The 22,938-nt window shown below is 54.1% G+C and overlaps 1 protein-coding gene across 15 annotated transcripts in view; it reads right to left on the bottom strand.

Moving 5' to 3' along the window:
- The window catches only part of Prr5 (proline rich 5), a 42,444-nt gene extending 19,713 nt beyond the window's left edge, over positions 1-22,731 (bottom strand). For 2 of the 15 annotated variants that reach the window (XM_087557484.1, XM_087557487.1), the window contains exons 1-2: positions 22,681-22,731; positions 3,899-4,018 (exon numbers count right to left, since the gene is read on the bottom strand). In XM_087557484.1, coding sequence (XP_087413610.1) covers positions 3,899-4,008 — 110 coding nt within the window. In that variant the 5' untranslated portion in view covers positions 4,009-4,018; positions 22,681-22,731. 15 annotated transcript variants of the gene reach the window in all.
- Positions 22,732-22,938: the final 207 nt, after the last annotated feature.

Genomic DNA, 22,938 nt, shown 5'->3' with positions numbered 1-22,938 from the left:
TGGCCCTTAGTGCCTAGGGAGGAAGGTTGGTCCTTGAGACCACGTAGGGAAGAAGAGGAGCCAGAGGTGAATCTCTCACAACTGCTAAAACCATTTAGTCTAACAAAAGCCAAATCTGTTCTGACATCGGTCACTCAGCGAAACTAGGCTGAAGCACAGTGTAACACGGCTGTCTCTTAGGGTGGCTCTGGGTTCTACGTTCTACCTTGTCTGATTTTGGGAAGCACCTGAGTCCCTCTGCTCGAGGTTCTTCCTTGTCTTTAAGGACAGCAAGACAGGACTCTAGCAACAGCTCCTTCTCTGACTTGTCCCACCCTTCACAGATTCTGTGACCACACCAAGCCACCTAAACAGCCTGGGCCCCCACCTCAGTTCAGCAACTGTAATATAACCACATCTGCAAAGTCTCCTAGCCACAAGAGAGCCCACATCCACAGGCTGAGAACTAGGGCAGGGACACTTTGGGGGGGGGGGTCACTGTTCTGCTAACCCTAAAGAGCTGAACGCACACAGTGCCCACCTCCTGGGGGCCTTTCAGGGATGGGCACAAGACACCTGGGCCACACCCAATCCATGGACCAGCCACTCTATGTGGTCTCTTCAGCACTGTAAACACCAACATGGTGTTTACAATTATAGAAGAAAACGCTAAGACTTAGAAAGCCCAAAGGGTCATATCTTTTATTCGGTGGGACCAGAACTGAAATGAGGCAGTGGCCTACAGTCCCTCCTGGCCCAACCCTTTAGGATACACAGGTTAGACCCTGCTCCTTTTGATTCTCCCTAACTCTGGAGGCTTTCTAAAGTCAAACAAACAAACAAACAACAAACAAAAAAACAAAACTAAAACCAAAACCAAACCAAACCAAACCAAAATACCTGTCAGCTTCTTGGAGTGAGGGAGGATGGAGAGAGGCCCACTCCAGACTAGGCCCCAGGGCAGATTGAGAAGACAAGGTAAGTGAGGGCCGGGAACCCCAGGACCCTAGCCTGGACGCTCAGGCCTGGGTGGGATTTAGGGATTTAAGGTGTAGGTAGTTCCTGCATCTCTCTGAACCCCAATTTTCTCATGTGTATAACACGTGCTAAAACCCAGGTTCCCGAGGGCCCTGCTGCTTTTTGTTCCCACTTGAGTTCAGGCCATCAGCCCTGGAATCAGCTTTAATCACCAATGCTTGCTTCTCCATTCCCAGCTGGGACAGGAACTCAGAGGCATCCCTGGACACTGGGCTCCCTGGCAGGCCTGGTTCAGATCCCAGACCCTACTGTCAGAGGGTATCCTTGTCACCTCCTTCCTCTCATGTCCTCATTCTTTTTATGGACATGGAGAAGGATGGTTCACTTGGGAGGAGGAGGGGGAGGGCAGGGGCAGGGGCACACTTTACTTTGCAGGGGTTCTTTCCCCTGCTCCCGCCCAGGGTCTCTACCTGCTGGGGGACAGAGATGAGGCACTGGATGAGTAAAGGCTCAAAGGCTAGGATTCCCCCATGTGTTCCCCTGGCACCTTAGATCTGTTGTGGGTACTGGCTAGCTTCTGGGAGTTTTTTCTGGAGCCTCTAGGGTGAGAGGCTAGGGGACAGCAAGGCATCTCCCTGGTAGGAGAGAGCCGTTAAGCCAGGTGGGGAGGCCTGCTATACCCTTGAGCTCTGGGACAGCAGCCAGACTCCACATGGTTGTAGGGGACAGGCAGGCAGCGCCATGCCTCTTTCAGAGAGCTTCCTGTGTTCCTGTACACCTAGCAAGCATGGAGGGCAGGGGCGGGCCAAGTGGCCAGCAGTCCAGTGTTCTCCATTCTACTTCCTCCACATGCTAAGCCACCACAATCACCTCTCCCTGTCATAGCCCCTCATTTACTTTCCGACTTGGCCTTGGGTCTCTGGCTCTGAGCAGGCTGTTCGCTCCTAAATTAAGACCTCAGCCTGGTCAAGCTGACATGGAGAAAATGAGTGAATGAATGAATGAGTGAGTGAGTGAGTGAGTGAGTGGACTATCTTAGGACATAGCAATAACTGTGCACCGAATCTGACGGTTGTTTGTACCCAGTGTCACTTCAGTGGGTTGGACAGTCTCTAGTAAAAAGCTAAAGCTTCTGACTGGGAAATATGACTCCAGCGCTGTAATGGTCGTGAGATGAAAAATGAGGACCACAGCTTAGAGGATTAGCCAGAATAAAGGCGGCCAACACAGCTCTCCTGACCCTGCTTAGGGATGATGTCCTGGAGCCCTTGCAGGCACAGGAAAAGGGGCAGAAAGAGGCAGGAGCTAGGGCTGGGAGGGGACTCTGGGTCACCATCTCTAGTCCCTTCCCTTATCTATGTCTGTGCGCCTGCCTTGGAGGGTATCAGGCCTCAAGGCATGCAGTGCTGTACAGTATGGGTCCTGGCTGCTTTGGGTGACCCCGAATCTCCCAGCTGGGATCGGGGGCTAGGAGGGTGAGGACCCTGAACAGGCTGGCACAGGATTGGAGCACAGAACACAGCCAGAGCCTGCTTCCCCTGGCAGGGAGAGCCTCCCACCCAAAGGCTGGAGAGAGGGGAGCGAACATCAAGCCTCAGTAGTCTGATAAGCCACCAAAGGGAAAAACTGTGGAGAACTTGGATGATCTCTCCTTGCAAGCTGCACCCCCACCCCCAGCTCTGGCAAAGAGTAAATCTTCTCACAACCGTGACAGGTGGGACGTGGAGCCGTCTAAGCCCTCTGAGCCAGAGGCCCCCAGATGGGGTGAAAGGGTCTCCTCGAAACTGCTTCTAATAACTTCCTAGGCACTACTCCTCTAGGCGTTCTCTGAATGTGCCCAGACTTGAGTTCTGAGTCAACAGGGTACCTACTGTGTGCCAGAAATCATGCTCACAGCCTTATTACAAATCTTCACATTGAATCCAACAGTCACTCACCCATATTATTGATAAAGAAACTGAGGACCAGAGATGGTAAGCAAACTGCTTTAAGGCCACACAGCAGAGGAGTGGAGTTGAAATCTGAGCCAAAAGTCAGCATGGCTCCACTAAACCCTGGCCAGAGACAAGGAAGGGGATGAAGACAGTGGTGAGCAGTTCTGGGGCAAAAGGAGTCTTCCTTCTCTCACAGTTCTGCTCCCAGCCCAATGAGGAGACCTGTGTAGGCCCAGGAGAGAGGGAAACTGAGGCAGGTAGTCTCAGCTCTCAAGCAGGCTGCGGCTTATTAGAGGGTCTCAGCTGGCACCCAGGTGTTCCCGGGTTGCTCTGAGACTAGATGAACAGAAAGCATGTGTCCAAGAGACAGCCGTGTCCCTAGTGGCAGACCACAGAGGGTGAAGCACCTGGCAGGATTTTACTGCCAGGTGGAGGGATGGAGTGGAGAGCCAGCATCCACAGACCTCCCTCGACAGCCTGCCTCATTCCCTCGATCCTTATTTTACTTTGGGTGGAAATACTTTCTTTTTTTTGAAGGGTCAAGAGGAGACTCATGGGGAACTGGGCTAAAAGAACTATCTGTGACTCTCTCTGGTTGAGAGCACAGCTGGGGGAGGGGCTTCCCACGCCCGGCTGGTCCTGGATGGGCCTCCGGAAGGGTCCGGTAAGGAATGTCTGGCAGCTGGCGCACCCCCGCGGACAGCTGGGAGGCCCGGGGTCCAACTCGGGAAAGCCACCGCCCACCCCGCGTCGAGGGCCCGACACGCATACAGGAAGTGCAGCGGCGCCCTGCCGGGGGCCCACGAGGTTCAAGTGCGCCCCTGCGAAGTGGGGGCTCAGAGGCCTCCTGCTCCCGGCCGCCCGTCCCCGGGGAGCGATCGTGGGCTCGTGCTGCCGACACGTTGCACTCACTTCCCTCCCCGCGCGCGGCCCGGCGGCGGGGTGAGCTGCGCGCAAAGTGGCGCGGTGCTGTCTCCGGCCACGCCGCTCCGGGCTGCGCGCCTTACCTGTTCCAGGTGGCGTTGGCGCAGGCCCGGCGCTGCTGCGTGCCCCGCTCGTCCGCACCCGCCGCGCCCGGCTCCCTCTTGCCCAGGTCACTGAGGCTGGGCGAACTCATGAACTTCAACCTGCGGAGAGTCCTCATGCTCACCCCGGCCCACGCGCGCCCCGTGTCCCCTACGACGATAGTCGGCTGCTAGCAGCAAGCCCGGCGACCCCGTGGCGTCCCGTCCCGGCTCTGCGCCCCCTCCAGGGGCCGCACGCCCAGCGCCGGGCCCTGTGAACCATTGCTCGCGGCGGCGGAGCGTGGAGCGCTCGGAGCGCAAAAGCAGGCCGGGGGCGGGGTCTCCCATCTGGGCGGGGGCACTGGTGGGCGTGGTCTCCGTTGGGAGGGCGGGGCCGGCGCCTTGGAGCCCTCGGCGGCCAAAGGGCCAGCTCAAGGGGGGGTGGGGGCGTGGGGGGTTGCTCTCAGCCGTTTCTCTTCTTCCCATCGGAAGCCACCACACAAGAGTCACAGGGCAGTTCAACCCCAACTGTCCACCCGGCACCCAACACTGTGGTCACACACACACCATGCACAGGGACTCATAGGCTCCCATTAATGTCTCCTGAACTCACTCCCTCTCCAGTCACCCATCTCAGGAGAAAAGGTTGTGCCCACAGAGATCCATCCAGACCCCTTCACGTGGACACAGGCTCCTCCCACTGCGGATCAAAGCTTTCAGCCGGGTGCCTCAGCCATCAGCCCCACCCCACCTGAGTCTAGCAAGAACCAGGCTGTCCTAGAGCCTTTCTCTCAGGGGAGGGGCCAAGGACTAGGGTCCTCTCAGGCAGCTTGGTTCCTTGGATGATTGGCTGGCCAGAGGGGTTGCTGCACCGAGAGTAGAAGGACCAGAGGGCGGTGACACCCCCTGAATCTTAGGCTCCCTTGAATGGCAGAAGTCAGAGTGTCTCCTCAGTCCTTGTGACTTAGGCGCCAGGCAAAAATGATCCAGGGACACAGGACAGCCCTGGGACATTGAGACAACTTTGAGTAATACCTGTTGGGGGATGTCGTGGGTCACCCAGGACAAAATAATCTCTCCAAGGTTCTGCCACCAGAACATGCAAGCTGGACCAAGCCCACTGAACACACAGTGCCCCAGCCCCTGACACACAGCCTGCTTCAACCGGGATCTGGGAGTCCCACTGGTTTTGCCTGCCACTTCCAAGCACAGCCCCAGGTGACCTGCAGAAGAATAGAATCATGGTTCGACTACAACATCAGCATTTCCTGAGCAGCCACTGGGTACTGGACACCCCCGCATGCCTGTCTTAGGAGGCAGTGATTAAACAGGCAACTCCTTGTTCACGAGAACTCTCACAGAACCAAAGGCCACTCAACCTACTGTGAAATGGCAACCAGGGAAGGGCTGGGCTACCCCTGCCTCCTTCAGTCAAAGCCTCCAGTGAGGACCTGACTTGGAGATCAACAGCAGATGAGTTCACCAGTCTCCAAGCAAGGGTGCAAGTGACAATGGCAGGCACCAACTTTCTGAGCCACACCAAGGAACCCAGGTCTGGGAGGATGAGGCCTTCAGGTGGGGATATAGAGACTGCTCACCCAGATAGGTGTACAGGGCTTAACCAACTATGGAACGCTGCCCATACTGGCTAGGAGCTCTGCTCAAGGGAGCAGGAGGAAGCCAGCTTGGACACTTTCCAGCTATACTGACACACACAGGACGCTGTCACAGCTGGACACGGATTTCCTATCTTAATGTAAAAAAAAAAAAAAAAAAAAACCTAGATGAAAATCCAGTGATTTACTGACCCACCAGCCTATGCTGGTGTGCAGTGGCGGTCAACATGGTTGGTGTGTGTGGGAGGGGGGCTGTCACTGCTCCATAGCACTAGCCCCCAGCCCCTAGAGCATCTGTAGCCTTAGGTGAGTCACTTCTCAAAAGCTTCAGTTTCCTGTGTGGAAAGTGAAGCCCACAAATCCTTGGCTTCTCCCTATCCCTCCAGGACACACAGTCCAGGCCCTGGGGTTTTTTCATCCAGTGTCAGGCATGTCCAGTCCCTGCCTGTGAACTCTATGGGCGTCAGGATAGGTATGAATGCTGGCGACATAAAAATCGCAACCCTAACCCTCAGGCTGGAGAGATGGCTTTGTACTGCTCTCGCAGAGGATACAAGTTTGGACTTCAGCGCTAGCATAAGGCTTGTCACAAACTACCTGTAACTCCACCTCTGGGAGTCCAGCACACTCTTCTGGGCTTTTTGAGCACTGCACGCAAGGACACAAGCCCACACTCACACACACTCACACACGTAATCAAAAATTTAAATAATAATAATAATAAAAAAAGAGGTCGGATACACGTGCTAGACCTTCCTCTCGAGTCTACCCACCCTGCCCCCATTCTCAGTCCCTAGCACCCTACCCTGGACTGCAGAACCTTTCTGACCACTCTCTCCAAGTAACACCTGTTATCCTCACAAACAGTAGCTGGAGCTGGCCCAGGGCATACACACTGCCCTCCTGAGTTTCCACTGTGGCAAAGAGCAAGCCCAATTCTTGAGATGCCTTCAAACACCCCCCCCCCATTCCCTGCTCTCCAGAACACCCTTCCATGGAGATCAAAGTTGAAGGGTCATCTCCCTCATCTCCGATTTGCCCCTACCCTTGTTTAGACTTAATATGGCGTTTCTTGACATTTTCTCTCAGAGCCAGGAGCCGAAACTTGTTCATACCTACATTCCCTAGGCTTAGCACATAGTAGCTAGTATGTAGCAAGCATAGGAATGGCTAGACACGTCTATCTCATGTTTTAGGTCATACTGGTGAAAACTAAGATGCATAGGCATGAGGCCGCCATTTCTCTGCCACTGGTGTCACTCCAGCAAAAACCCTGGGCCCCTCAGAGAGGCCTGACCTTATATCCACCACAGTTGGGCAGGACAAGGGGCAGAACTGACCCCTGGCTACCTGACTGGCAGGAGTGGCCTCTGAGCAGCCAGAGGAAAGGAGAAGGCTGGTAGGTGAGGGGAGAGCACAGTGGGCAGGAGTGGGAAGGAAGAAGTGAGCTGCAGGAGGCTCGAAGCAGGACACATAATATGCAGAATGGGGCGTGTGACTGCGGGACTTAAAGGACATCTCTAGAGCCAAGCGCAGGGGTGCTTGTTGTAATCTTGGTTGTTGAAAGGTTGAGACAGGAGGATTGCCTTGAGTTTGCAGACAGCCTGGACCCTATAGTGAATTATAGACTCTTCGGAGACAGTGTCTCGAAGAAAGGAAAAGAAAAAAAAAAAGACATCTCCAGAGAGTAAAGAAAGGAGCTGTCCCCACCCCAGCACAGATGAACACTGGCTACACCCACAGCCCAATGCAGAAGTGCAACGGAGACGCGGGGGTGCAGTGCCGACGGGTGTTGGGGCTGGTGGTAGGCAGCGCGGGTGCTGCTGGGTACGAGTGTTGGTGGTAGGCAGCAAAGGACAGAGCTCTCTGGGCTCAGAAACCCAAGGCAGAGTCTGGGAGGAAACCAGGCTGTCACAACCCCTCAGCAAAGACAACTGAGGAGTTGGGTGTTTAAGTCAAACTCCTATAAGTGTTCCTGTGGCATGAAGTGTCAGAAAATCCCCCAAGGGGGCTGGGGATTTAGCTCAGTGGTAGAGCGCTAACCTAGGAAGCGCAAGGCCCTGGGTTCGGTCCCCAGCTCAGGAAAAAAAGAACCAAAAAAAAAAAAAGAAAAAAAGAAAATCCCCCAAACCAAAACACAACAGCCATTGCTTGGCAGAATTCCTAGACATCTCTTGGTACAGTTATGAGCCCTGTAAGCAAGTGCAGGGGGCTTCACGTGCCCCACTGGGTCCTCTGGGCACTGATGGGGACCTCTGGGTTTGGTGCCTAGATCAAGGATTGAACAGTTGTTTTCGGAGTGGCCTTGAAGAGAATCACCTGTGTCTAAGATTATTGGTTAAGGACATGGGAGACAAGTGGCCTCATTCGTGCATCCCCCAAGTTGCCAGTGTCCCTACCTAAGAACCAGTCTCCTCCCACAGGAACCAGGTTTCATCCAACCTCCACCTGACCAGCTAGGGACGGGACGTGAGACAGGATGCTGGCCACCAAGGGAGACTCAAAGAGCAGCAGGACCATCCTTCTTGGAGTTTGCCCTAAGTGAGCAGCCAGGACGGAGGTCCTGGCTACCAGGTCAGCTGACTCAAAGGGACTTAGTGAACACATCTGGAAGATGGGTAGCATCTCAGGATTTGAGGGTCAAGAAGATAGAAACGGAAGCTCTTGCAGGGGCATGCACTCCCCCAAAGTCCTCTCTGACTCATGGGGTATGAAAGTACTGAGGGCCCAGATGGTTCATTTTCAAGGCATGGTACTCTCAACCCCTGACCCCTGATTTCTGGTCTAGGACAAGATCACAGTGTAGTTTCACCCTCTCTTTTCCCATGTCAATCAAAGGGGACAGAGAACTTATTTGAATTATCCGATTGAAGAAGGGATCCTTGTCTTGGGTGGGAAAAACAAGAGACAGGGCAGAAAGGCAGGACTTAAACACACTCCTCCATCTGGGGCTCCTAAGGCTGTGGTGCTCCCTGGAGGTGAGGAGGTCTCATGTCACAACAGAGAAACAGGGGTTCAGGGAGGCTGGGGCACATGCTCAAAATCAGGATGGGTAAGTGGCAGGGCTGAAGCTGGAGCCAGGCCTGGTGAGCAGGAGAGAAGCAGTTCCAGCTCAGTGACTGTCACCTACCGCCCACAATGTGCCCTCCCTAGGCTCTCCTCCCAAGGGCCATCCACCCCAGAAGCGGCCACTTTGCTCCCTGTTGGCAAGGTCTGGCAGTTCCCAAAGCTGACTGGCACCATGTCTCTAGCAGCCTGTGGCACAGCTGATGTGTAGGTTCCTTACCCTGGGGTCCCAGAAACTCAGGAAAGGGCCAGTAGGTAGCTAAGGCATGTGCCTGGCTCTGTCTCTTCTGGCCTGTGCTCCTGGGCCGTGCTTCATCCCTTCCTTGGTGTGCAGAGGAGGTGAAACAGGACAATCACAAGGTCATGGGGTCACACCAGGAGCTTGGCAACTGCTCCTATTTTTAGCAAAGTGGGAGGGACATTGAGGCCAGGTTGCAGAAGCCAGGTGAGCCTATCACCCTAGGGCAAGACTAGACTAGGTCCTTGGAGGGCTCTTCTCCCTGCACTCCAAAGCCAGCTGATCAATCAGCACTCAGGGTAAGACATGTGTCCATCAGTGTAAAAAGCAACACATGACGTCATCTGCTTCCACACCTTCTCTTGGGTCTTCCTGACCCCATCTGGCTAGTCCCGGTCCCCATGTTAAACGCTTCTCCCCTCCTATGCTTCTGGCTGCTGTGGGATTCCGATCAGCAGAGATTCCTTGTCTCCAACACCCTCACCTCATCCATGTGACCCTCAAGAGACTCTCCCTCCAAAAGTTTCCCATCTGTGAAGGTCTTGGACATCAGTTTCCAAAGGTTCTTGGGGACAGTTTTAGAATCTGGTGCTGATCTGTCACTCGGTGCCTGGGGACAGTGAGCTTCCCTTTGGAGCTGAATCTTGGAGTGGCAGAGTTGGTATTTTGATTCCCTCAAGGAGATCCGGCCTGCCAAAGGCATTGCGACCTCAGCTCCTGTTTCACATGGGTGCCTATGGCGCTTGTCCCCACCCTGTGGATAAAGGCCCCCACACCAGCAGCAGTGACCTGCATGTTGCCAGCTAGCCTGCCTGCTCTGTACTCTCCTCAGGGCACTTCCAGCCAGTAGTTTTTCCTCAGAAGCATTCCTGGAAAGAATGAATGACTTAGGAATCCGCTCCTGCTGGTGCGACCCAAGAGGAGCCCGGACAGAGTACACAGGCGTGGTAGGAGACCTGAATGAAGAGTTCATTTTCTCTCCTGGTTTCTGAACCTTGCACCTAGCCCTGCCAGGTGGGAAGAGCTATTCCCTGTCAGGGATCCAGATCCAATGTGGGCGATAGGAACCGGAAGAACCAACCCTTGGCCTGTATCCCTCACTTCCTGGTTGAAGCCCAAAGAGCCAGCCAGGGCCTCCCAGAGGAGGGTGCTGCTTTTGTGGGTGGTGTTCTCCCAAGCTTACCTAATATCAGGTAGTAAGACTGGCCTTCTGCACCCAATTATCTGAGGAAACCCTTCCAGTAAAATATCTCTGAGCTGGGAGAAGGGTCATGTCACCTGGTGGAGAGGAGTCAGCAGTCACAAACTTGGCTCCTTCAAAATCTCCATGAAGGAGAGACTCCCTGGAAGGTAACATCCCCAGTGGATCCAGGCACCAAGGTCAGGAAAAGCAGCAACATTTACCAGGTACCTGCTATACCCAGCCTAGGCCACTGAGGCCCAGCTGAGGTTCCAAATCCTAAGGTCACAACAGAGTCACAGGCTGGTGGGAGGCAGGGCCAGGACTGGCTCTGGAGTCCTTGTTTCCTGTTCGTTCTCCTGCTTCTCTAATATCAGGTAGCAAGACTGGAACCTGTCTGAGGGAAGCTGGGTCTACCACTGGGCATGAGCAATGTGGGCGGGGTTCAGGGGTTCTGGCTGGTCAATGTGGTTGGGACTCCAGGAGCCCTAACTTGTCAATGTGGGTGGAGCTCCAGGGACCCTAGCTGGGCAATGTGGGTGGGGCCCCAGGGGCCCTGGTTCTCTATTGATCCCCAAACCCCAGAGCTTTAATAGGGACCAGAAACTTCAGTGGGCTCAATTCCTCCCTGCCATCAGCTTTGATCCCTGGTCTCCAAATGGGTCCCTGCCCTGCCTGCCTAATCCTCAGATCAGGCCCCATGCCTTCTGAGAAAACTCTATATTCCAAAGCCTCGAATTCAGGACCCCAGGCAGGCAGGGCCCAGCCTCCATTCTTTGAGTCCTGCTTCCTCCCTTGAGCTCTCCAGGCCCTGGTCTCCATCCTTCTGGGCCTTCAGAATTCGGCCTGCTTCTCACCTAACATTTTCCAATCTCTGTCCTGCAAAACAGTTTTAATCACACACACAATTATGCGGTCCTGGTCAAGGTGCAGCCTGGCGATCTCTCTTCGGCTCCACCTCCCGATGGCTATATTTTTGGTTTGGTTCGGTTTTGAGCGTAACCATTATTAATGTCAGGGAAGTGTCCTTGGTGGAAAGCACACCGCACAGGCTCTCTCTGGTCCAACAAGGCTATCAAAGGCAGACTGAAAGCACAACGTGCCTCGGTTCACTCCTTCTCTTTGGGTCACCTGCTTACTTCTGTGGGTAGACATGTCAGTCACTCAAGGGTTGTCTGTCTAAAAGCCGTACCTGTTCCCTTAGCATCTTGCTTCCAGACTAAAGGCACAAAGAACAACCAAGGCAGATGCTGTCAACTTTCACAATGTCCTGTTCCAGACCCGAGAAAGCCCCAAAGGTCTCCAATCACTGTCCTAAGCCTGCAGTCACCTTGGATCCCAACAACCCTGAGAGACAAAACTCTTTATGAAACGCCCTGAGCAATGGCAAACTGCAGAGATTCAAGGGACAGGACACTCCGCCCCCCACAAGGATAGTCTCTTCTAGAGTGGCCAGACTACATGCTGGACTGGGAGTGTCTTATGGGATTGTTTCGTGTGAATCAGATCAGTCCCCATATCAGGAATAACTTGGGACCACCCTGAAGAACAGAACCTAGACAGGGATCACCCAGGCTACACCTTGGCCAGGACTGTTTAATTAGGTGTGTTTAAATCGTTTTGCAGGGGAGATAGAGAGGTGGCTCAGTAGTTAAGAACTCTCAATGCTCTTGCAGAAGATAGTTCAGTCCCCAGCATCCACATGGGGAGTGGGAGATGACTCATAACTGCCTATAACTCTAGGGGATCTGACCCACTCTACCGGCCTTTGTAAGAATCTGCAAACATATTCATGCTCTTGCACACATGAATAAAAATAACAAGAATCCTTTAAAAATGGAACATGGTCTCACAGTGTAGCCCAGGCTAGGCTGGAACTCACTATGTAGCCCAGGCTAGGAGGTTTCAAACTTAGTGTGTCTCTTGCCTCAGGTGGTATCGCTTTCCTGGGCCACAAGGCCTGACATTTTTAACCCTGTGATTCCACGCCCAGGGTGGATAAACTGAGCCAAGGGCCCTTTTCCAGTTCCTTCTACTCTTGTCTAGGCTGTACTTTTCATTCTCCCCAGACCAGCCAGGCTTCCTTGGAGAGTCCTGGGATTCTGAGGAGAGAAGGACCCAGCCTGGGGTCAGTGTGTGTGAGCCTTGTCCATAGCTCATCATAGCCCTTCCTAACTTAAACATTTTTATTACCTTGATTTACTTGGTGTGTGTGTGTGTGTGTGTGTGTGTGTGTGTGTGTGTGTGTGTGTATGTGTGTGTGTATACACCCATGCACCTTGGCACACATAAAGAAGTCAGAGGCCAGCTTGTGGGAGTCCATTCTCTCTACCATGTGGGTTCCAGTAATCGAACCCAGGCCACCACCTTTACCCACAGAATCACTTTCTTGGCCCTATCCTTCTGGTGTTTATGGAATGGGGTGTCGCGGTTTTTGGGAACCGCAAAGGAATGCATTGCAGTTTTTGTTTTTTTTTTTTTTTGTTTTTGTTTTTTTTTTTTTTTTGACACCATCATTGCAGCTAGCCTGCCCACCTCTGTCACCTCTGTTTCCATCTTACCCAAAGGTCAGCCTCCCTTCTGGCAGAAGCCCTCTAACTCCTTGACCTAATTCTGCCCTCCTCATTCCTCCTCCCCCTTGGCTTTGTTAGGATCTTGGGCTGGCTGCCCTGGGGCTGGGGCTCCTGGATGCTGAAATGGTTTATAAACAGCCAGGGTCCACTTTGCTCCCTGCAGGGCTGGGCTTCCTCATGCCCTGCCCCATCTCCCCTGGTCTCTACTGTCACATGACTCTTCTTTGTCCTCTTGGTCACTGATCACATGGCCTTCTCTCCCTTCCACTGCCCTCCCTCCGCGGGATGTGCTTTGCTCCTTGTCCCCAGTCATCTTGGCCAGTACAACCTTTCCTGCTTTTCTGAGAAAATATTTCAGGAAACGTTTCTATGCTCAACCCTACAGTGCTCCCTCTGAGGGTGGAGACCCCCTAGTACTTCTTGTGAGGGTGGAGCCCCTAAAGTATCCACTCCAAGGGTAAAGCCCCCACAGTGCTCACTCAAAGGGTGGAGCCCACATGGTTTTCACTCTGACTGCAGAGTCCTATAGAGTTCACTCTGAGTGTAAAGCACCACGGAGCTCACTTTCGGGGTGATGTTTCTAGGATGCTCACTCTGAGGTTGGTGCCCTATGGTGTTCAGTGCTGCACACCCCTTATTTCCCCCACTTGGAGTACATCTTGATGAAGGACACTCACTGGGGCACACCTGCCACTACTGCCCAGATGCTGTGGGAACCCAGTAGTGCCGCTCCCCCCATGAGAGGAACCAGGCACCAGTGCTACTCAGTGGGTCTCCTGTGCTGCACATGCTGACCTCCAAAGGTCAAGGGCCTGGTAATTCCGAGGCCCAGAGCTGCCAAGTGAGGAAAAGCAAAGCCCCGCCTGGGCCAGATGGGGCTGCTCAGTAGCTGCAGCAAAGTGGTCTGCATCTCGCTGCCTTGAAGCCTATGTCCTAACCCACTTATCAGAGTGTAAGTGTTTGCTGTCTGGGGAAGGTGGGGGGCGGGGAGGGCAGGGCAGGCGATTACACACCTTGCACTAGGCTGCCACCTTCTGGCTAATCGCCTGCAATAGCCATTTTGTTTGACTGCACAGCTCCGTGATCTCCCAAGCAGCCCAGTGTTCCTGGAGTTTGCCCCACAAGCTCTATTGCTGAAGCAGGCTGGCTAAATCAGGCAGGCCCTCACCTTCCGAGAGCCGAGAAAAGACTGCTAGAACATCCCATACCTACTGCCTGTGTGTTCTGCAAAGTACAAGGCTCCTGGGAGTCTGAATGGAGGGGAGCTGGCTCTCAGCTGTGCAACTCTCAAGTACTAGACACCTAGAAGTGACAGGCACAAGTCCCTTATGTGAATGCTGGGAGGAGTGCCCAGTTCTGCAGATGTTGCTTTAGGAATCCACCAGCAGGGACACCTTGGCAACCCATTAGGCTCCATCAGACTGTCATCAAACCTCCCTTATCAGATTGCCTGGTGGTTAGCTTCCTCCTTCAGACTGCCCAGCTTCTCCTGTCAGGTTGTGTCTGGTGAAACTAGCCTAACAGACTGGCTCACCGGCCTCTGCCATCAGACTGTGGTCAGCCCGAGTCTCATCAGGCTGTGACCCTGGATGACCTTGTGGCCACAGAATTCGAGGTTTGTCACTGGGCTTTCTTTTCTTTTTCTTTTTTTCTTTTCTTTTCTATTTTTCGGAGCTGGGGACCGAACCCGGGGCCTTGCGCTTGATAGGCAAGCGCTCTACCACTGAGCTAAATCCCCAACCCCGTCGCTGGGCTTTCAATACATACACAGTCATTGAAGGAACCCTAGAATGCTTCTCAAAAGCAGAAGAAAAAAGAGGAAGGAACCTCTAGAGAAAGCTTTATCCCTACTAGGGCGTTCCTGTGTCATCCTTTTCCATGCCTGGCTGTGTATATGTGTCAGTCACTATTAGCAGTGTGACAGCCCCAGCCTTCCTGTTCCCTGCCTGCTCCTTAAAATCGACAATACTGGGCCTGCCCCCTGGACTTGAGACAAGGTGTTTCCTGCTCTGGGCCCCACCTGTCTCCCAGGCTCAGATGCCTTTACCCCCACCCCCACCCCCACCTCATCTTCCGCCACCTTTGAAAGCCAGGCAAACAGAGGTTATTTGCTGAGATCTGCACAGACAGACAGATGGGGGTTCATTCTGCCCCAAGGTGCCTTCACTGGACATCTGCCATCCACACTCCCTGTCTTCACCTAACAGACACTCTAGGGCACCCCTGACGAACTTCAAGACACAGGAGCCTGAGCAGCGTCCTGAGCAGACATGGAAGTGCTGTAGCAAGCACTTTTCAGGGCCAGGAGCAGGATTCCACGGCTGATATGGGACACATGCTGGGAGTGTGTGTGCGTGTGTGCGTGTGTGCGTGTGTGCGTGTGTGCGTGCGTCCGTGTGTGCGTGTGTGCGTGCGTGTGTGCGTGTGTGCATGTCTGATATGGGACACATGCTGGGAGTGTGCGTGTGTGCGTGCGTGCGTGTGTGCGTGTGTGCGTGTGTGCGTGTGTGCGTGCGTCCGTGCACAGACAGCCAGGAAGGCTCGACAGAGCAGGACAATCTCCCACAGGAACTCGAAGACACAGCGCCCTTCTGGAGGAGGAGCGGCAAGAAGCTGCGGTAGCAGGGGGAGAGGCCTACGAGGGGCAGCTGAGCAGGCAGGAATGGGGTTAGCAGACACCAAAGGCAGCCAGAGGCATGATGGCCTGGCCAGAACTGGGGTGTGACCCTGGTTTGGCAGCCCACAGGGTCCCCACTAATGGCTAGGGTGGACAGCTCCCTGTCCCATCCCCAGATGTTGTGGCAGCAGCTCCGGTGACCACAGATTTTCCCCAGGGAACTTGACAACCGTAGAAACACTTCCATCCGGCCTAGCGCGTTCTGTCCTCCATCCTCTGGTCTACCGCCTGGCAAGCCTCCTTCAGGCTGTGCCAGGGCCTTTCTGGAAAAATGGAGCCTTTCCAAATGCCCAGTGAGGCCCATCCGGCCTCAGGGGTATGAGGACATGAAGGAGATGAAGGAGTTATGAGCATCAGAGAGGTGGAGCAACCTACCCAAGGTCACACAGCACAGCGTGCACACACATGACTCAAGCTAGATTGCCAGCCAGGGCAGACAAACTGTTTTATGAATGGATGAGCAAAAGACTCGGCAGCCTGGGCGCTCTCACACCCCGAGCAGCAGAAGGAAGGTACCATCTGCCGCTGTTTTTGTTGTTGCTGATTCAAACGTAAAGTCCCAGTACTGTCACGCACATTAGGCTGGACCTAGGAATTGGTCCTTATCTGAGTCAGACTTCTCAGAGACAGACTCGGGGTCAGACAAATGGCAAATCTCCTCTAACTGCCAGCTCCTGAGAGATCTGACCCATCCTACTTCCATACAGACTCAGCATCCCCATGCCAAAGAGGCCGAAAACCTACCTTGCTCGAGAGCCAGAGGCTGCAGGGTGGGCGAGGGAAGGGGTACCCGTGGTTTGTCTGCCTGTGACCTTGGCTGAGGCCTGCACAGTCCAGAGAGGTCTGATGTTGGCTCAGCGTTCACTGTGCTGGGTGCCCTGGTCCTGAGGCTACCCAATGGCTTACATATTATGAGGAATCCACGTGGCCACAGGACAGCAAGCAGGCGGGCTGGACAGAGGGCTCACGGGCTGTGACTCAGCGGAACTCGGCGAGGCTGCAGCCAGCTTCGGTGGGAGCTGCCCGTGGCAGCCTGTGCAGGGAAGCCCAGCTGCCTGGTTCCTGATAAATATTTTATCATGCTTACGGAGTAGGTCCCAGGCGGTTGCCCGTAGCCTTGGATCCTAAAGTACACCCCTTCCTGTCCAGGCCTGAAGTGGGGAGAATAGCCGGTGTCAGGAGGTGTAACTGGACAGCTCCTTTCACTTCCGACCCAAGATGACTTCAGGACATCTTGGTGCAGCTCAGCACTCAACCCCACACCATTTATACCCCACTCTACTCTGCGGATGTTAGGTTTGGCCACGCCCCTCACATGAAGTCTCCTTCACTCTACCTAGAATGCCAGGCAGACTCAGTTCTGCCATCCTGCTGGCTCAGTGCTGGCCACCTCCTTCAGGAAGCCTTCCTGGATGTCCCTTCCTGTCAGGTAATCCTGGGAAAGCCTATTTTGGACCCTGGCTCTACAATGGAGTTAAGGTTGCCCAGTGATGGGAGACAAGATGAGGTTGAAGTAATGCAGTGTGGCCTTGTGCACTGGGAGGCTCACTCTGGCTGGTCAGGTGGGCACAGAATGTAAGACCCAGCCCCTTCTTGCAGGGACAGCCACGCTAGAAAGGCTATAGCCAGTATAACTCGGAGTGACAGCAGTCACCACGAAGGCCTTTACGCACCTTCCATGGTGCCCCATCTAAGGCTCACTCCTTCCAAGGCCTCTGAGACACAGTGTTCTGGGTCTCATTTGGCAGAGCCTGAGATGCACAGGACTGTCACATTTCTGCGACATGGGGACCCTCCAAAGGGGTGTGTGACGTACAGGATGTGCTCCATGCAGGGTGTTGCCTGGCTAAGAACTCAGGCAGGGTAGGAGCTGGGCAGTGTCTAAAGACAGAGAGGGAGCTGGGAAGACACCACATGAAAACGCAGAACACACACCCAGGTGTTGCCTGGTGACCTGTGTGGGCTGGGCAATGTAGACACCACCCCACTCCAGGATCTATTGGGGAAGAAAAAAGGCCATGCCAGGCAGTGGTGGCCATGCCTTTAGTCCCCCAACACTGGGGAGGCAGGGGCAGGTGGATCTCTGAGATGAAGGACAGCCTGGTCTACAGAGAGAGAGAGAGAGAGAGAGAGAGAGAGAGAGAGAGAGAGAGAGAGAGAGTGTGTGTGTGTGTGTGTGTGTGTGTGTTCCAGGACAGTCAGAGCTGCACTGAGAAACCTTATCTGGAAAGATCACAGACAGACAGACAGACAGACAGACAGACAGACAGACACAGACAGACAGGCAGGCAGGCAGGCAGGCAGACAAAGGAGAAAAAGGAAGGAAGGAAGGAAGGAAGGAAGAAAGAAAGAAAGGAAGGAAGAAAAAAGAAACCAGAAGATGGGCATGGTGGTGCTCACCTATAATTCCAGCACATGAGAGGCTGAGGCAGGAGGATTGCTGAGACATGAAGTCAGCCTGGGTTATAGAGTGAGTTCCAGGCCAGCCTGGGTCACAGAGTAAGACACGGTTCTGAAAACAAAACCCAAACTCTCACAATAACAGCATTGATCTGCGGGTCGGCAAAGTGAGGCTGGGGTCTCCCTCCAGGCCTTGTGAAGTAGAAATAGCCTCCTGTCACAGGTGACCAGGGACTGGCCCACCGGAGGGTCCTTGAGCACATCCTATTTACCCTCCTTGTTGGCATCTCTCTCTGTCTCAGGCCTGCTGAAGAGAGGCAGGATGGATAAAGCTGTGAATGGTGCAAGTGGGAGAGTCTCCCTCTCTACGGGAGCCTCCCGGCCCCGCCCAGCAACAGGACCATGCCTATGTTCTACTTCTCCTGGTACATTGAGACTACGTACCGAGGGCCGTGGTCACCACTACCCAAGTCCTAGACTGACAATCCTAGGGGTGTGAGCTCCCTCCCAACTGGGATAATCAAAGCCATGTCTCTCTACCAAGAGGTAGCCGTGGTGGATGGATGGCTTGTTCATCTGAGTCAGACTATTTCACGGCTGCGTGTGACCTTCGATGTAGATACTGACCTCACTGCCCCATGTTCATCTGTACAATGGGTTCACTATAGTGCAACCTCACAGGACAACATGGAGGCAGGTCTGTGTGCCTGTGATTTGCCTTTCTAGAGTGTTCCTAAGGCTAAGACTGGTTATGCTGGCTCTCAGTACTGCAAGCTGCTCCCTTCACACTCTCTGCAGCCACACGGGGTAGAAAGCTTGTTTTACATGGAGAAAACTGAGGCACAGACAGTAAGGACTCCTCAAAATCAAAGAGGGTGTCCAGGATGAAACCAGGTCTAGAACTTGGATCTAGAGCTAAGGGGGTTGTCTCCCAGCCTGGGTGTTTTCTTGTGTCTTTCTCTTGGACTGTCCTCTGGATACAGGTCCATTCATTTTGCTGGACAAAACGATTTTAAAATTTTATGACGGGCTGGAGAGATGGCTCAGTGGTTAAGAGCACTGACTGCTCTTCCCGAGGTCCTGAGTTCAAATCCCAGCAACCACATGGTGGCTCACAACCATCTACAATGATGTCCTCATCTGGTCTGTCTGAAGAAAGCAACAGTGTACTCACCTACGTAGAAAAAATAAATCTTTAAAAAAATTTTTTTTTTATGGCGGCCTCCAATCAGTCCAGCAAGCAAACTCTGAGAGCCTTCTAGAAAAAAAATGCATGCAACCGATGCTGCGATCTAGGGAGCCCACATGGTAGCCCCTGAGGGTAAATCTTCTTGTCCTTATCTTCAAGCACATCAATATGACAAGTGTCGAGAGGCTGGATACAGAGACCCAGGTCTGAGCCCTGACCCTTTTCCTTGCTGGTCCTGTGCCTCAGTCTACCTATCTGATAACTAGGCAGGACCACAACAACCTCCTGGGCTGCTGGGAGAGTAGACAGAGGCCAGGGAAACTCCCATGGGGCCCAACATAGAGGAGATGACCAAGACACAGGGGTACCTGTTCACTTAGGGTGAGCCAACCTTTGCAGCACAACCTCTGCATGCCTGAGGGACCATCTTCCAATAAGGGGCCTTGCCCTGTCCCCTCCCCATATGTGCCAATACAGAGAGGTCAGCAGGCTCAAGGCAGTAAGACACACCTCCTCTGGAGTGGTTACAGATGGCACAGGATGGCTAAAGGTTCTTTGTTCTCTACTATGTGGGTACCTGTTCCTTCCTCACCTGGATCCTTTCAGTCACCTCAGCGCTGACATCAAGGCCCACAATGACACTACAGTTTGGGCCTGGTTGGCTCCCCTAGAGTCTACAGTCCCATCAAGCCCATAGTACTATAAGATGGCTTCAGTACAACAGGGTCACCCCAATCCCACTCCCAGAGCTGTCCTTCTACCTCACCAGTGGAGAACCCTCCTGGCTGGGGCTACTCTCTAATTCTCAGGGTGACACATAAGGCATGTGGTGGCAGCCATTCTCATCATCTGATAGACAAAGCAGGAGGCAGCTAGAGGTTGGGAAATTTGCCAAGGCTGCTGGGCTAGCAAAGGTGCACAGATTAGTCCCCGGCAGCCGGGCCAGAGCCTCTACTTAGTCCAAAACTGTCTATTCCCACTCTCAAAGAAGAAAGCCACAGCTCACAGGGGTCAGGCAGCTTCCGGAAGCAGGTGGCTCTGGGTTTCTCCTTGTGCCCTCATCTTGTAGGCTTCTCTTCCTGGGTCATCATGAGCTGAAGGTCTGAAGGCAGAGAATAGCACTGACTACAAATCTCCAGAGTTTAGGGTCCCGAAGTTCCTAAAACATGACCCCAAGGTTCCCTATCTGTGCTGACTGTGGTGGTGAGCATGGAAAGCCTAGCACTCCAAAGCTGAGCCCAGGAATTCAAGGCCAGCCTGGATAAGGAAATGAAACGTCTCTCCACCCTCCCTTCCCTCTCTTGAGACAAAGTTAGAGTGTCTTGCTTGGGCTGGTCTGAGACTCACTACGGAGCTGAAGATGACCTTGAAGTCCCAATCTTTCTGCCTTCCCATGCCCAGTGCTGAGATTACAGGTTTGCACTATCATGCCTAATTTATGTGGTGCTGAGGATCGAACCCAGGACCTTGTGAATGCTAGGCAAGCACTCTGCTAATTGAGCTGACCCCAGTGGAGACACTGACTTTTAGAAAGAAAAGTCCTGCATCTAGAGCTAGTTTTGATACATAAAGAGGAATGTGGTTAAAAGAGAAGAACATTGTTACGTTGTCTTTAAGGAGCCACCACCTCATTCTTGGCAAACCTCTGCTTCCTATCTCCTGCCACTCAATGGGGCATGACTGGTCCTGTGGCCTCCTGGGCTTCACGGCAGGCCCTGCTGTGTAACCCAGGGGACCTCCAGCTCTCCTTCCACTTGTCGTGTGTGACTGGCTCTCTCTGTGAGTTCTCAGTCCCATCCCCAGTCCCTCCAGTCACCTGCAGGTTTGGGGAAGGCCTTTGAGAACAGATCACTTTCCTGTCTTTCCATGGGGGTCTCACATGTATTCTGTGAAGACAGGACTGCACTGAATGTGGATATCTAGAGGGAGCCTGGGTCTGACTCCCTGACAGGATGGGGAGTTCTCTAGGCAGCTCTACTGCCACCCCTCCAGGCCCTTCCTTGTTCATAGAAGCTGGCATCACACGGAGTGCCCGCTTTTCCTCCCCAGGCATTTCCGCCCAGGCAGCCCAGGCCTTTCAAGCCATCCATTAGAAACAAAAGCCATTTGCCAAGCAGCGACTGCACAAACACTTTCCCTGCTGGTGAGGAAGTACAACTGTCCCCATCACCCTCCATTAACACAGTTATCCTGAAAACAAATGCCACCCACCCTGGGGCTGCTACCGCACAGTTTTGTGCACACCAGTATATCCTCCTGGGGTACCCAGTGTGGGTAGAAACACCAACTCCTAGCTTTTAGGTTTTAGGCATCAAGGATCAGAGAAGCAATGATTCCCCAAGGTCCATAAACTCACTCAGCAGTGGGCCTCGGAGTTGGCTCCTGCTGACTTGGCTTCATAGCAACCTGTGACCTACAATTCAACAAAGAGCTGTGGACACTAGACTCAGCAGGAGGACTATTCAGGAGGTCATAACCTCTGGCAAGGGGACTTAGGTTCATGGAGAGCGATGGCTGGCTCAGGGACACAGCCTTAGGACCCTTCTTTAGGGTGAGCCATTGTTAGTCCCGCTTCTCTCGGTGAGGCTCACACCTGAACATGCACCAGAACAGGACTGAGGGACTCAGAGGTAAGTGCAGAATCCTAGGGCCCCAGAAGCATCCCAAGACAGCCCAGGAGCCTGCATCTGTGAATCAAACATCCTCAAAGAGGACTGGGGATGCCCAGAGATCTGACAAGAGAGCTGCTAGCCTCTCCTAGGAGAGATTCTCCAGAGTGAGCCCTGATAGGGGTCACAGGGAGATGAGACCTCTCTGAATGCAGTCCAGGCAATAGGCCCAAGGCATTTGGAATCCTGGACACAGAGGCAGGTGCAGCTACTCCCTCAGCCAAGCGTATCCTCAGTCCCTCTGCTTGTCATGTCACAGTCTCCACAGTCCCTCACAGTGTCACTACCGCCCATGCCTGACAGGGATATGGAGGCTCAGGGAACAGGATGGAGTTGCCCTTCTGGGGCCTGCAAGGCCAGGGACCCTCCCGAAGCTCTGTGCTTTCTTCTCACCCTGGCTCTGGCAAGGGAGATCTTGGAAAGCACTGGGTTCTGCTGTTCATATGGGAAGGCATGTAGGAATCACCTGATTTGGTCACTGACTCAGACCCTGGCCAGACTAATCTGCCAGGTGTCCGGCCCTACCTGTCAATGGCCAGGGAGAGTGATGGATCCCTAAGTGCTCCCACCCTGGGGCCTCTGTCTGTGTGAGATCAGCCTGCTGCTCTCATCTAGCTCCTTGCCAGGAGGTGACTGGAGGCCCAGGCCAGAGGCCAGAGGGTGTGGGGGCACAGCCTGAGCCAGGAACAGCTTGGGAACAAGGGCCCCCTCTCTGGACCATCTTTGTTTGCTCTATTAAGGGGGGATGATGGAGAGGGAGGGGCAGACTTCGATAATGAGGAAGCATTGAGGAGGATCATGACGGAGGGAGGGTGATAGGATAGCTAGGCGGCTGGACAGAGGGCTGGACTGACCCCAGCGGGACCCACCCACAAAGATGGGGAGAAACTCAGACACCAAGAGAAGGGGGCGGGGCAGGGGCCTTTGAGGGACAAACCAGGAAGATCCCCGGAGGCTGACGGAGGTGCTGTACTCCTCTAGGGGTCGTTCCTGCTTAGAGGTCGCTCCCACCCCTACCCCACCTCCGGACGCTCGGCGGCACTCACGCGCACACGCACACATGCACTCGCGGCGCCGCCCCGGTTTCGCCTCCTGCGAAAGCGTGTGCAGCCCCCTCTCCCGAGCCCCGGACCCTCCCTGCCGCCCCGCCTCGCCTCGAGAACCGATCGCCGCTCACCTCGGTCCCCGTGCAGCCGCCGCAGCCGCCTCCACCGCGCAAAGCCTGGACAGGCTGGGGGAGGTACTGCGGAGGCCACGCCCACCAGAGACCACGCCCGCGGAGCCCGCGCCCCTGCGAGATCCCGCCCAGCCCGCAGAGGCTCTGTCTCTAGCTAACAGAATTGGGACGCTCAAGGGGTTGCAGACACGCCCATCATCTCCGCAGCGCGGCCCCTCCTTGTATACTACTGCGTGCATTGCGCAAGCTGTTCGTCCC

Source organism: Rattus norvegicus, chromosome 7, assembly GCF_021556685.1.
Source record: "Rattus norvegicus strain SHRSP/BbbUtx chromosome 7, alternate assembly SHRSP_T2T, whole genome shotgun sequence".
In the NCBI taxonomy this organism is placed as follows: Eukaryota; Metazoa; Chordata; class Mammalia; order Rodentia; family Muridae; genus Rattus; species Rattus norvegicus.
This window is presented reverse-complemented; position numbering and strand designations above follow the sequence as displayed.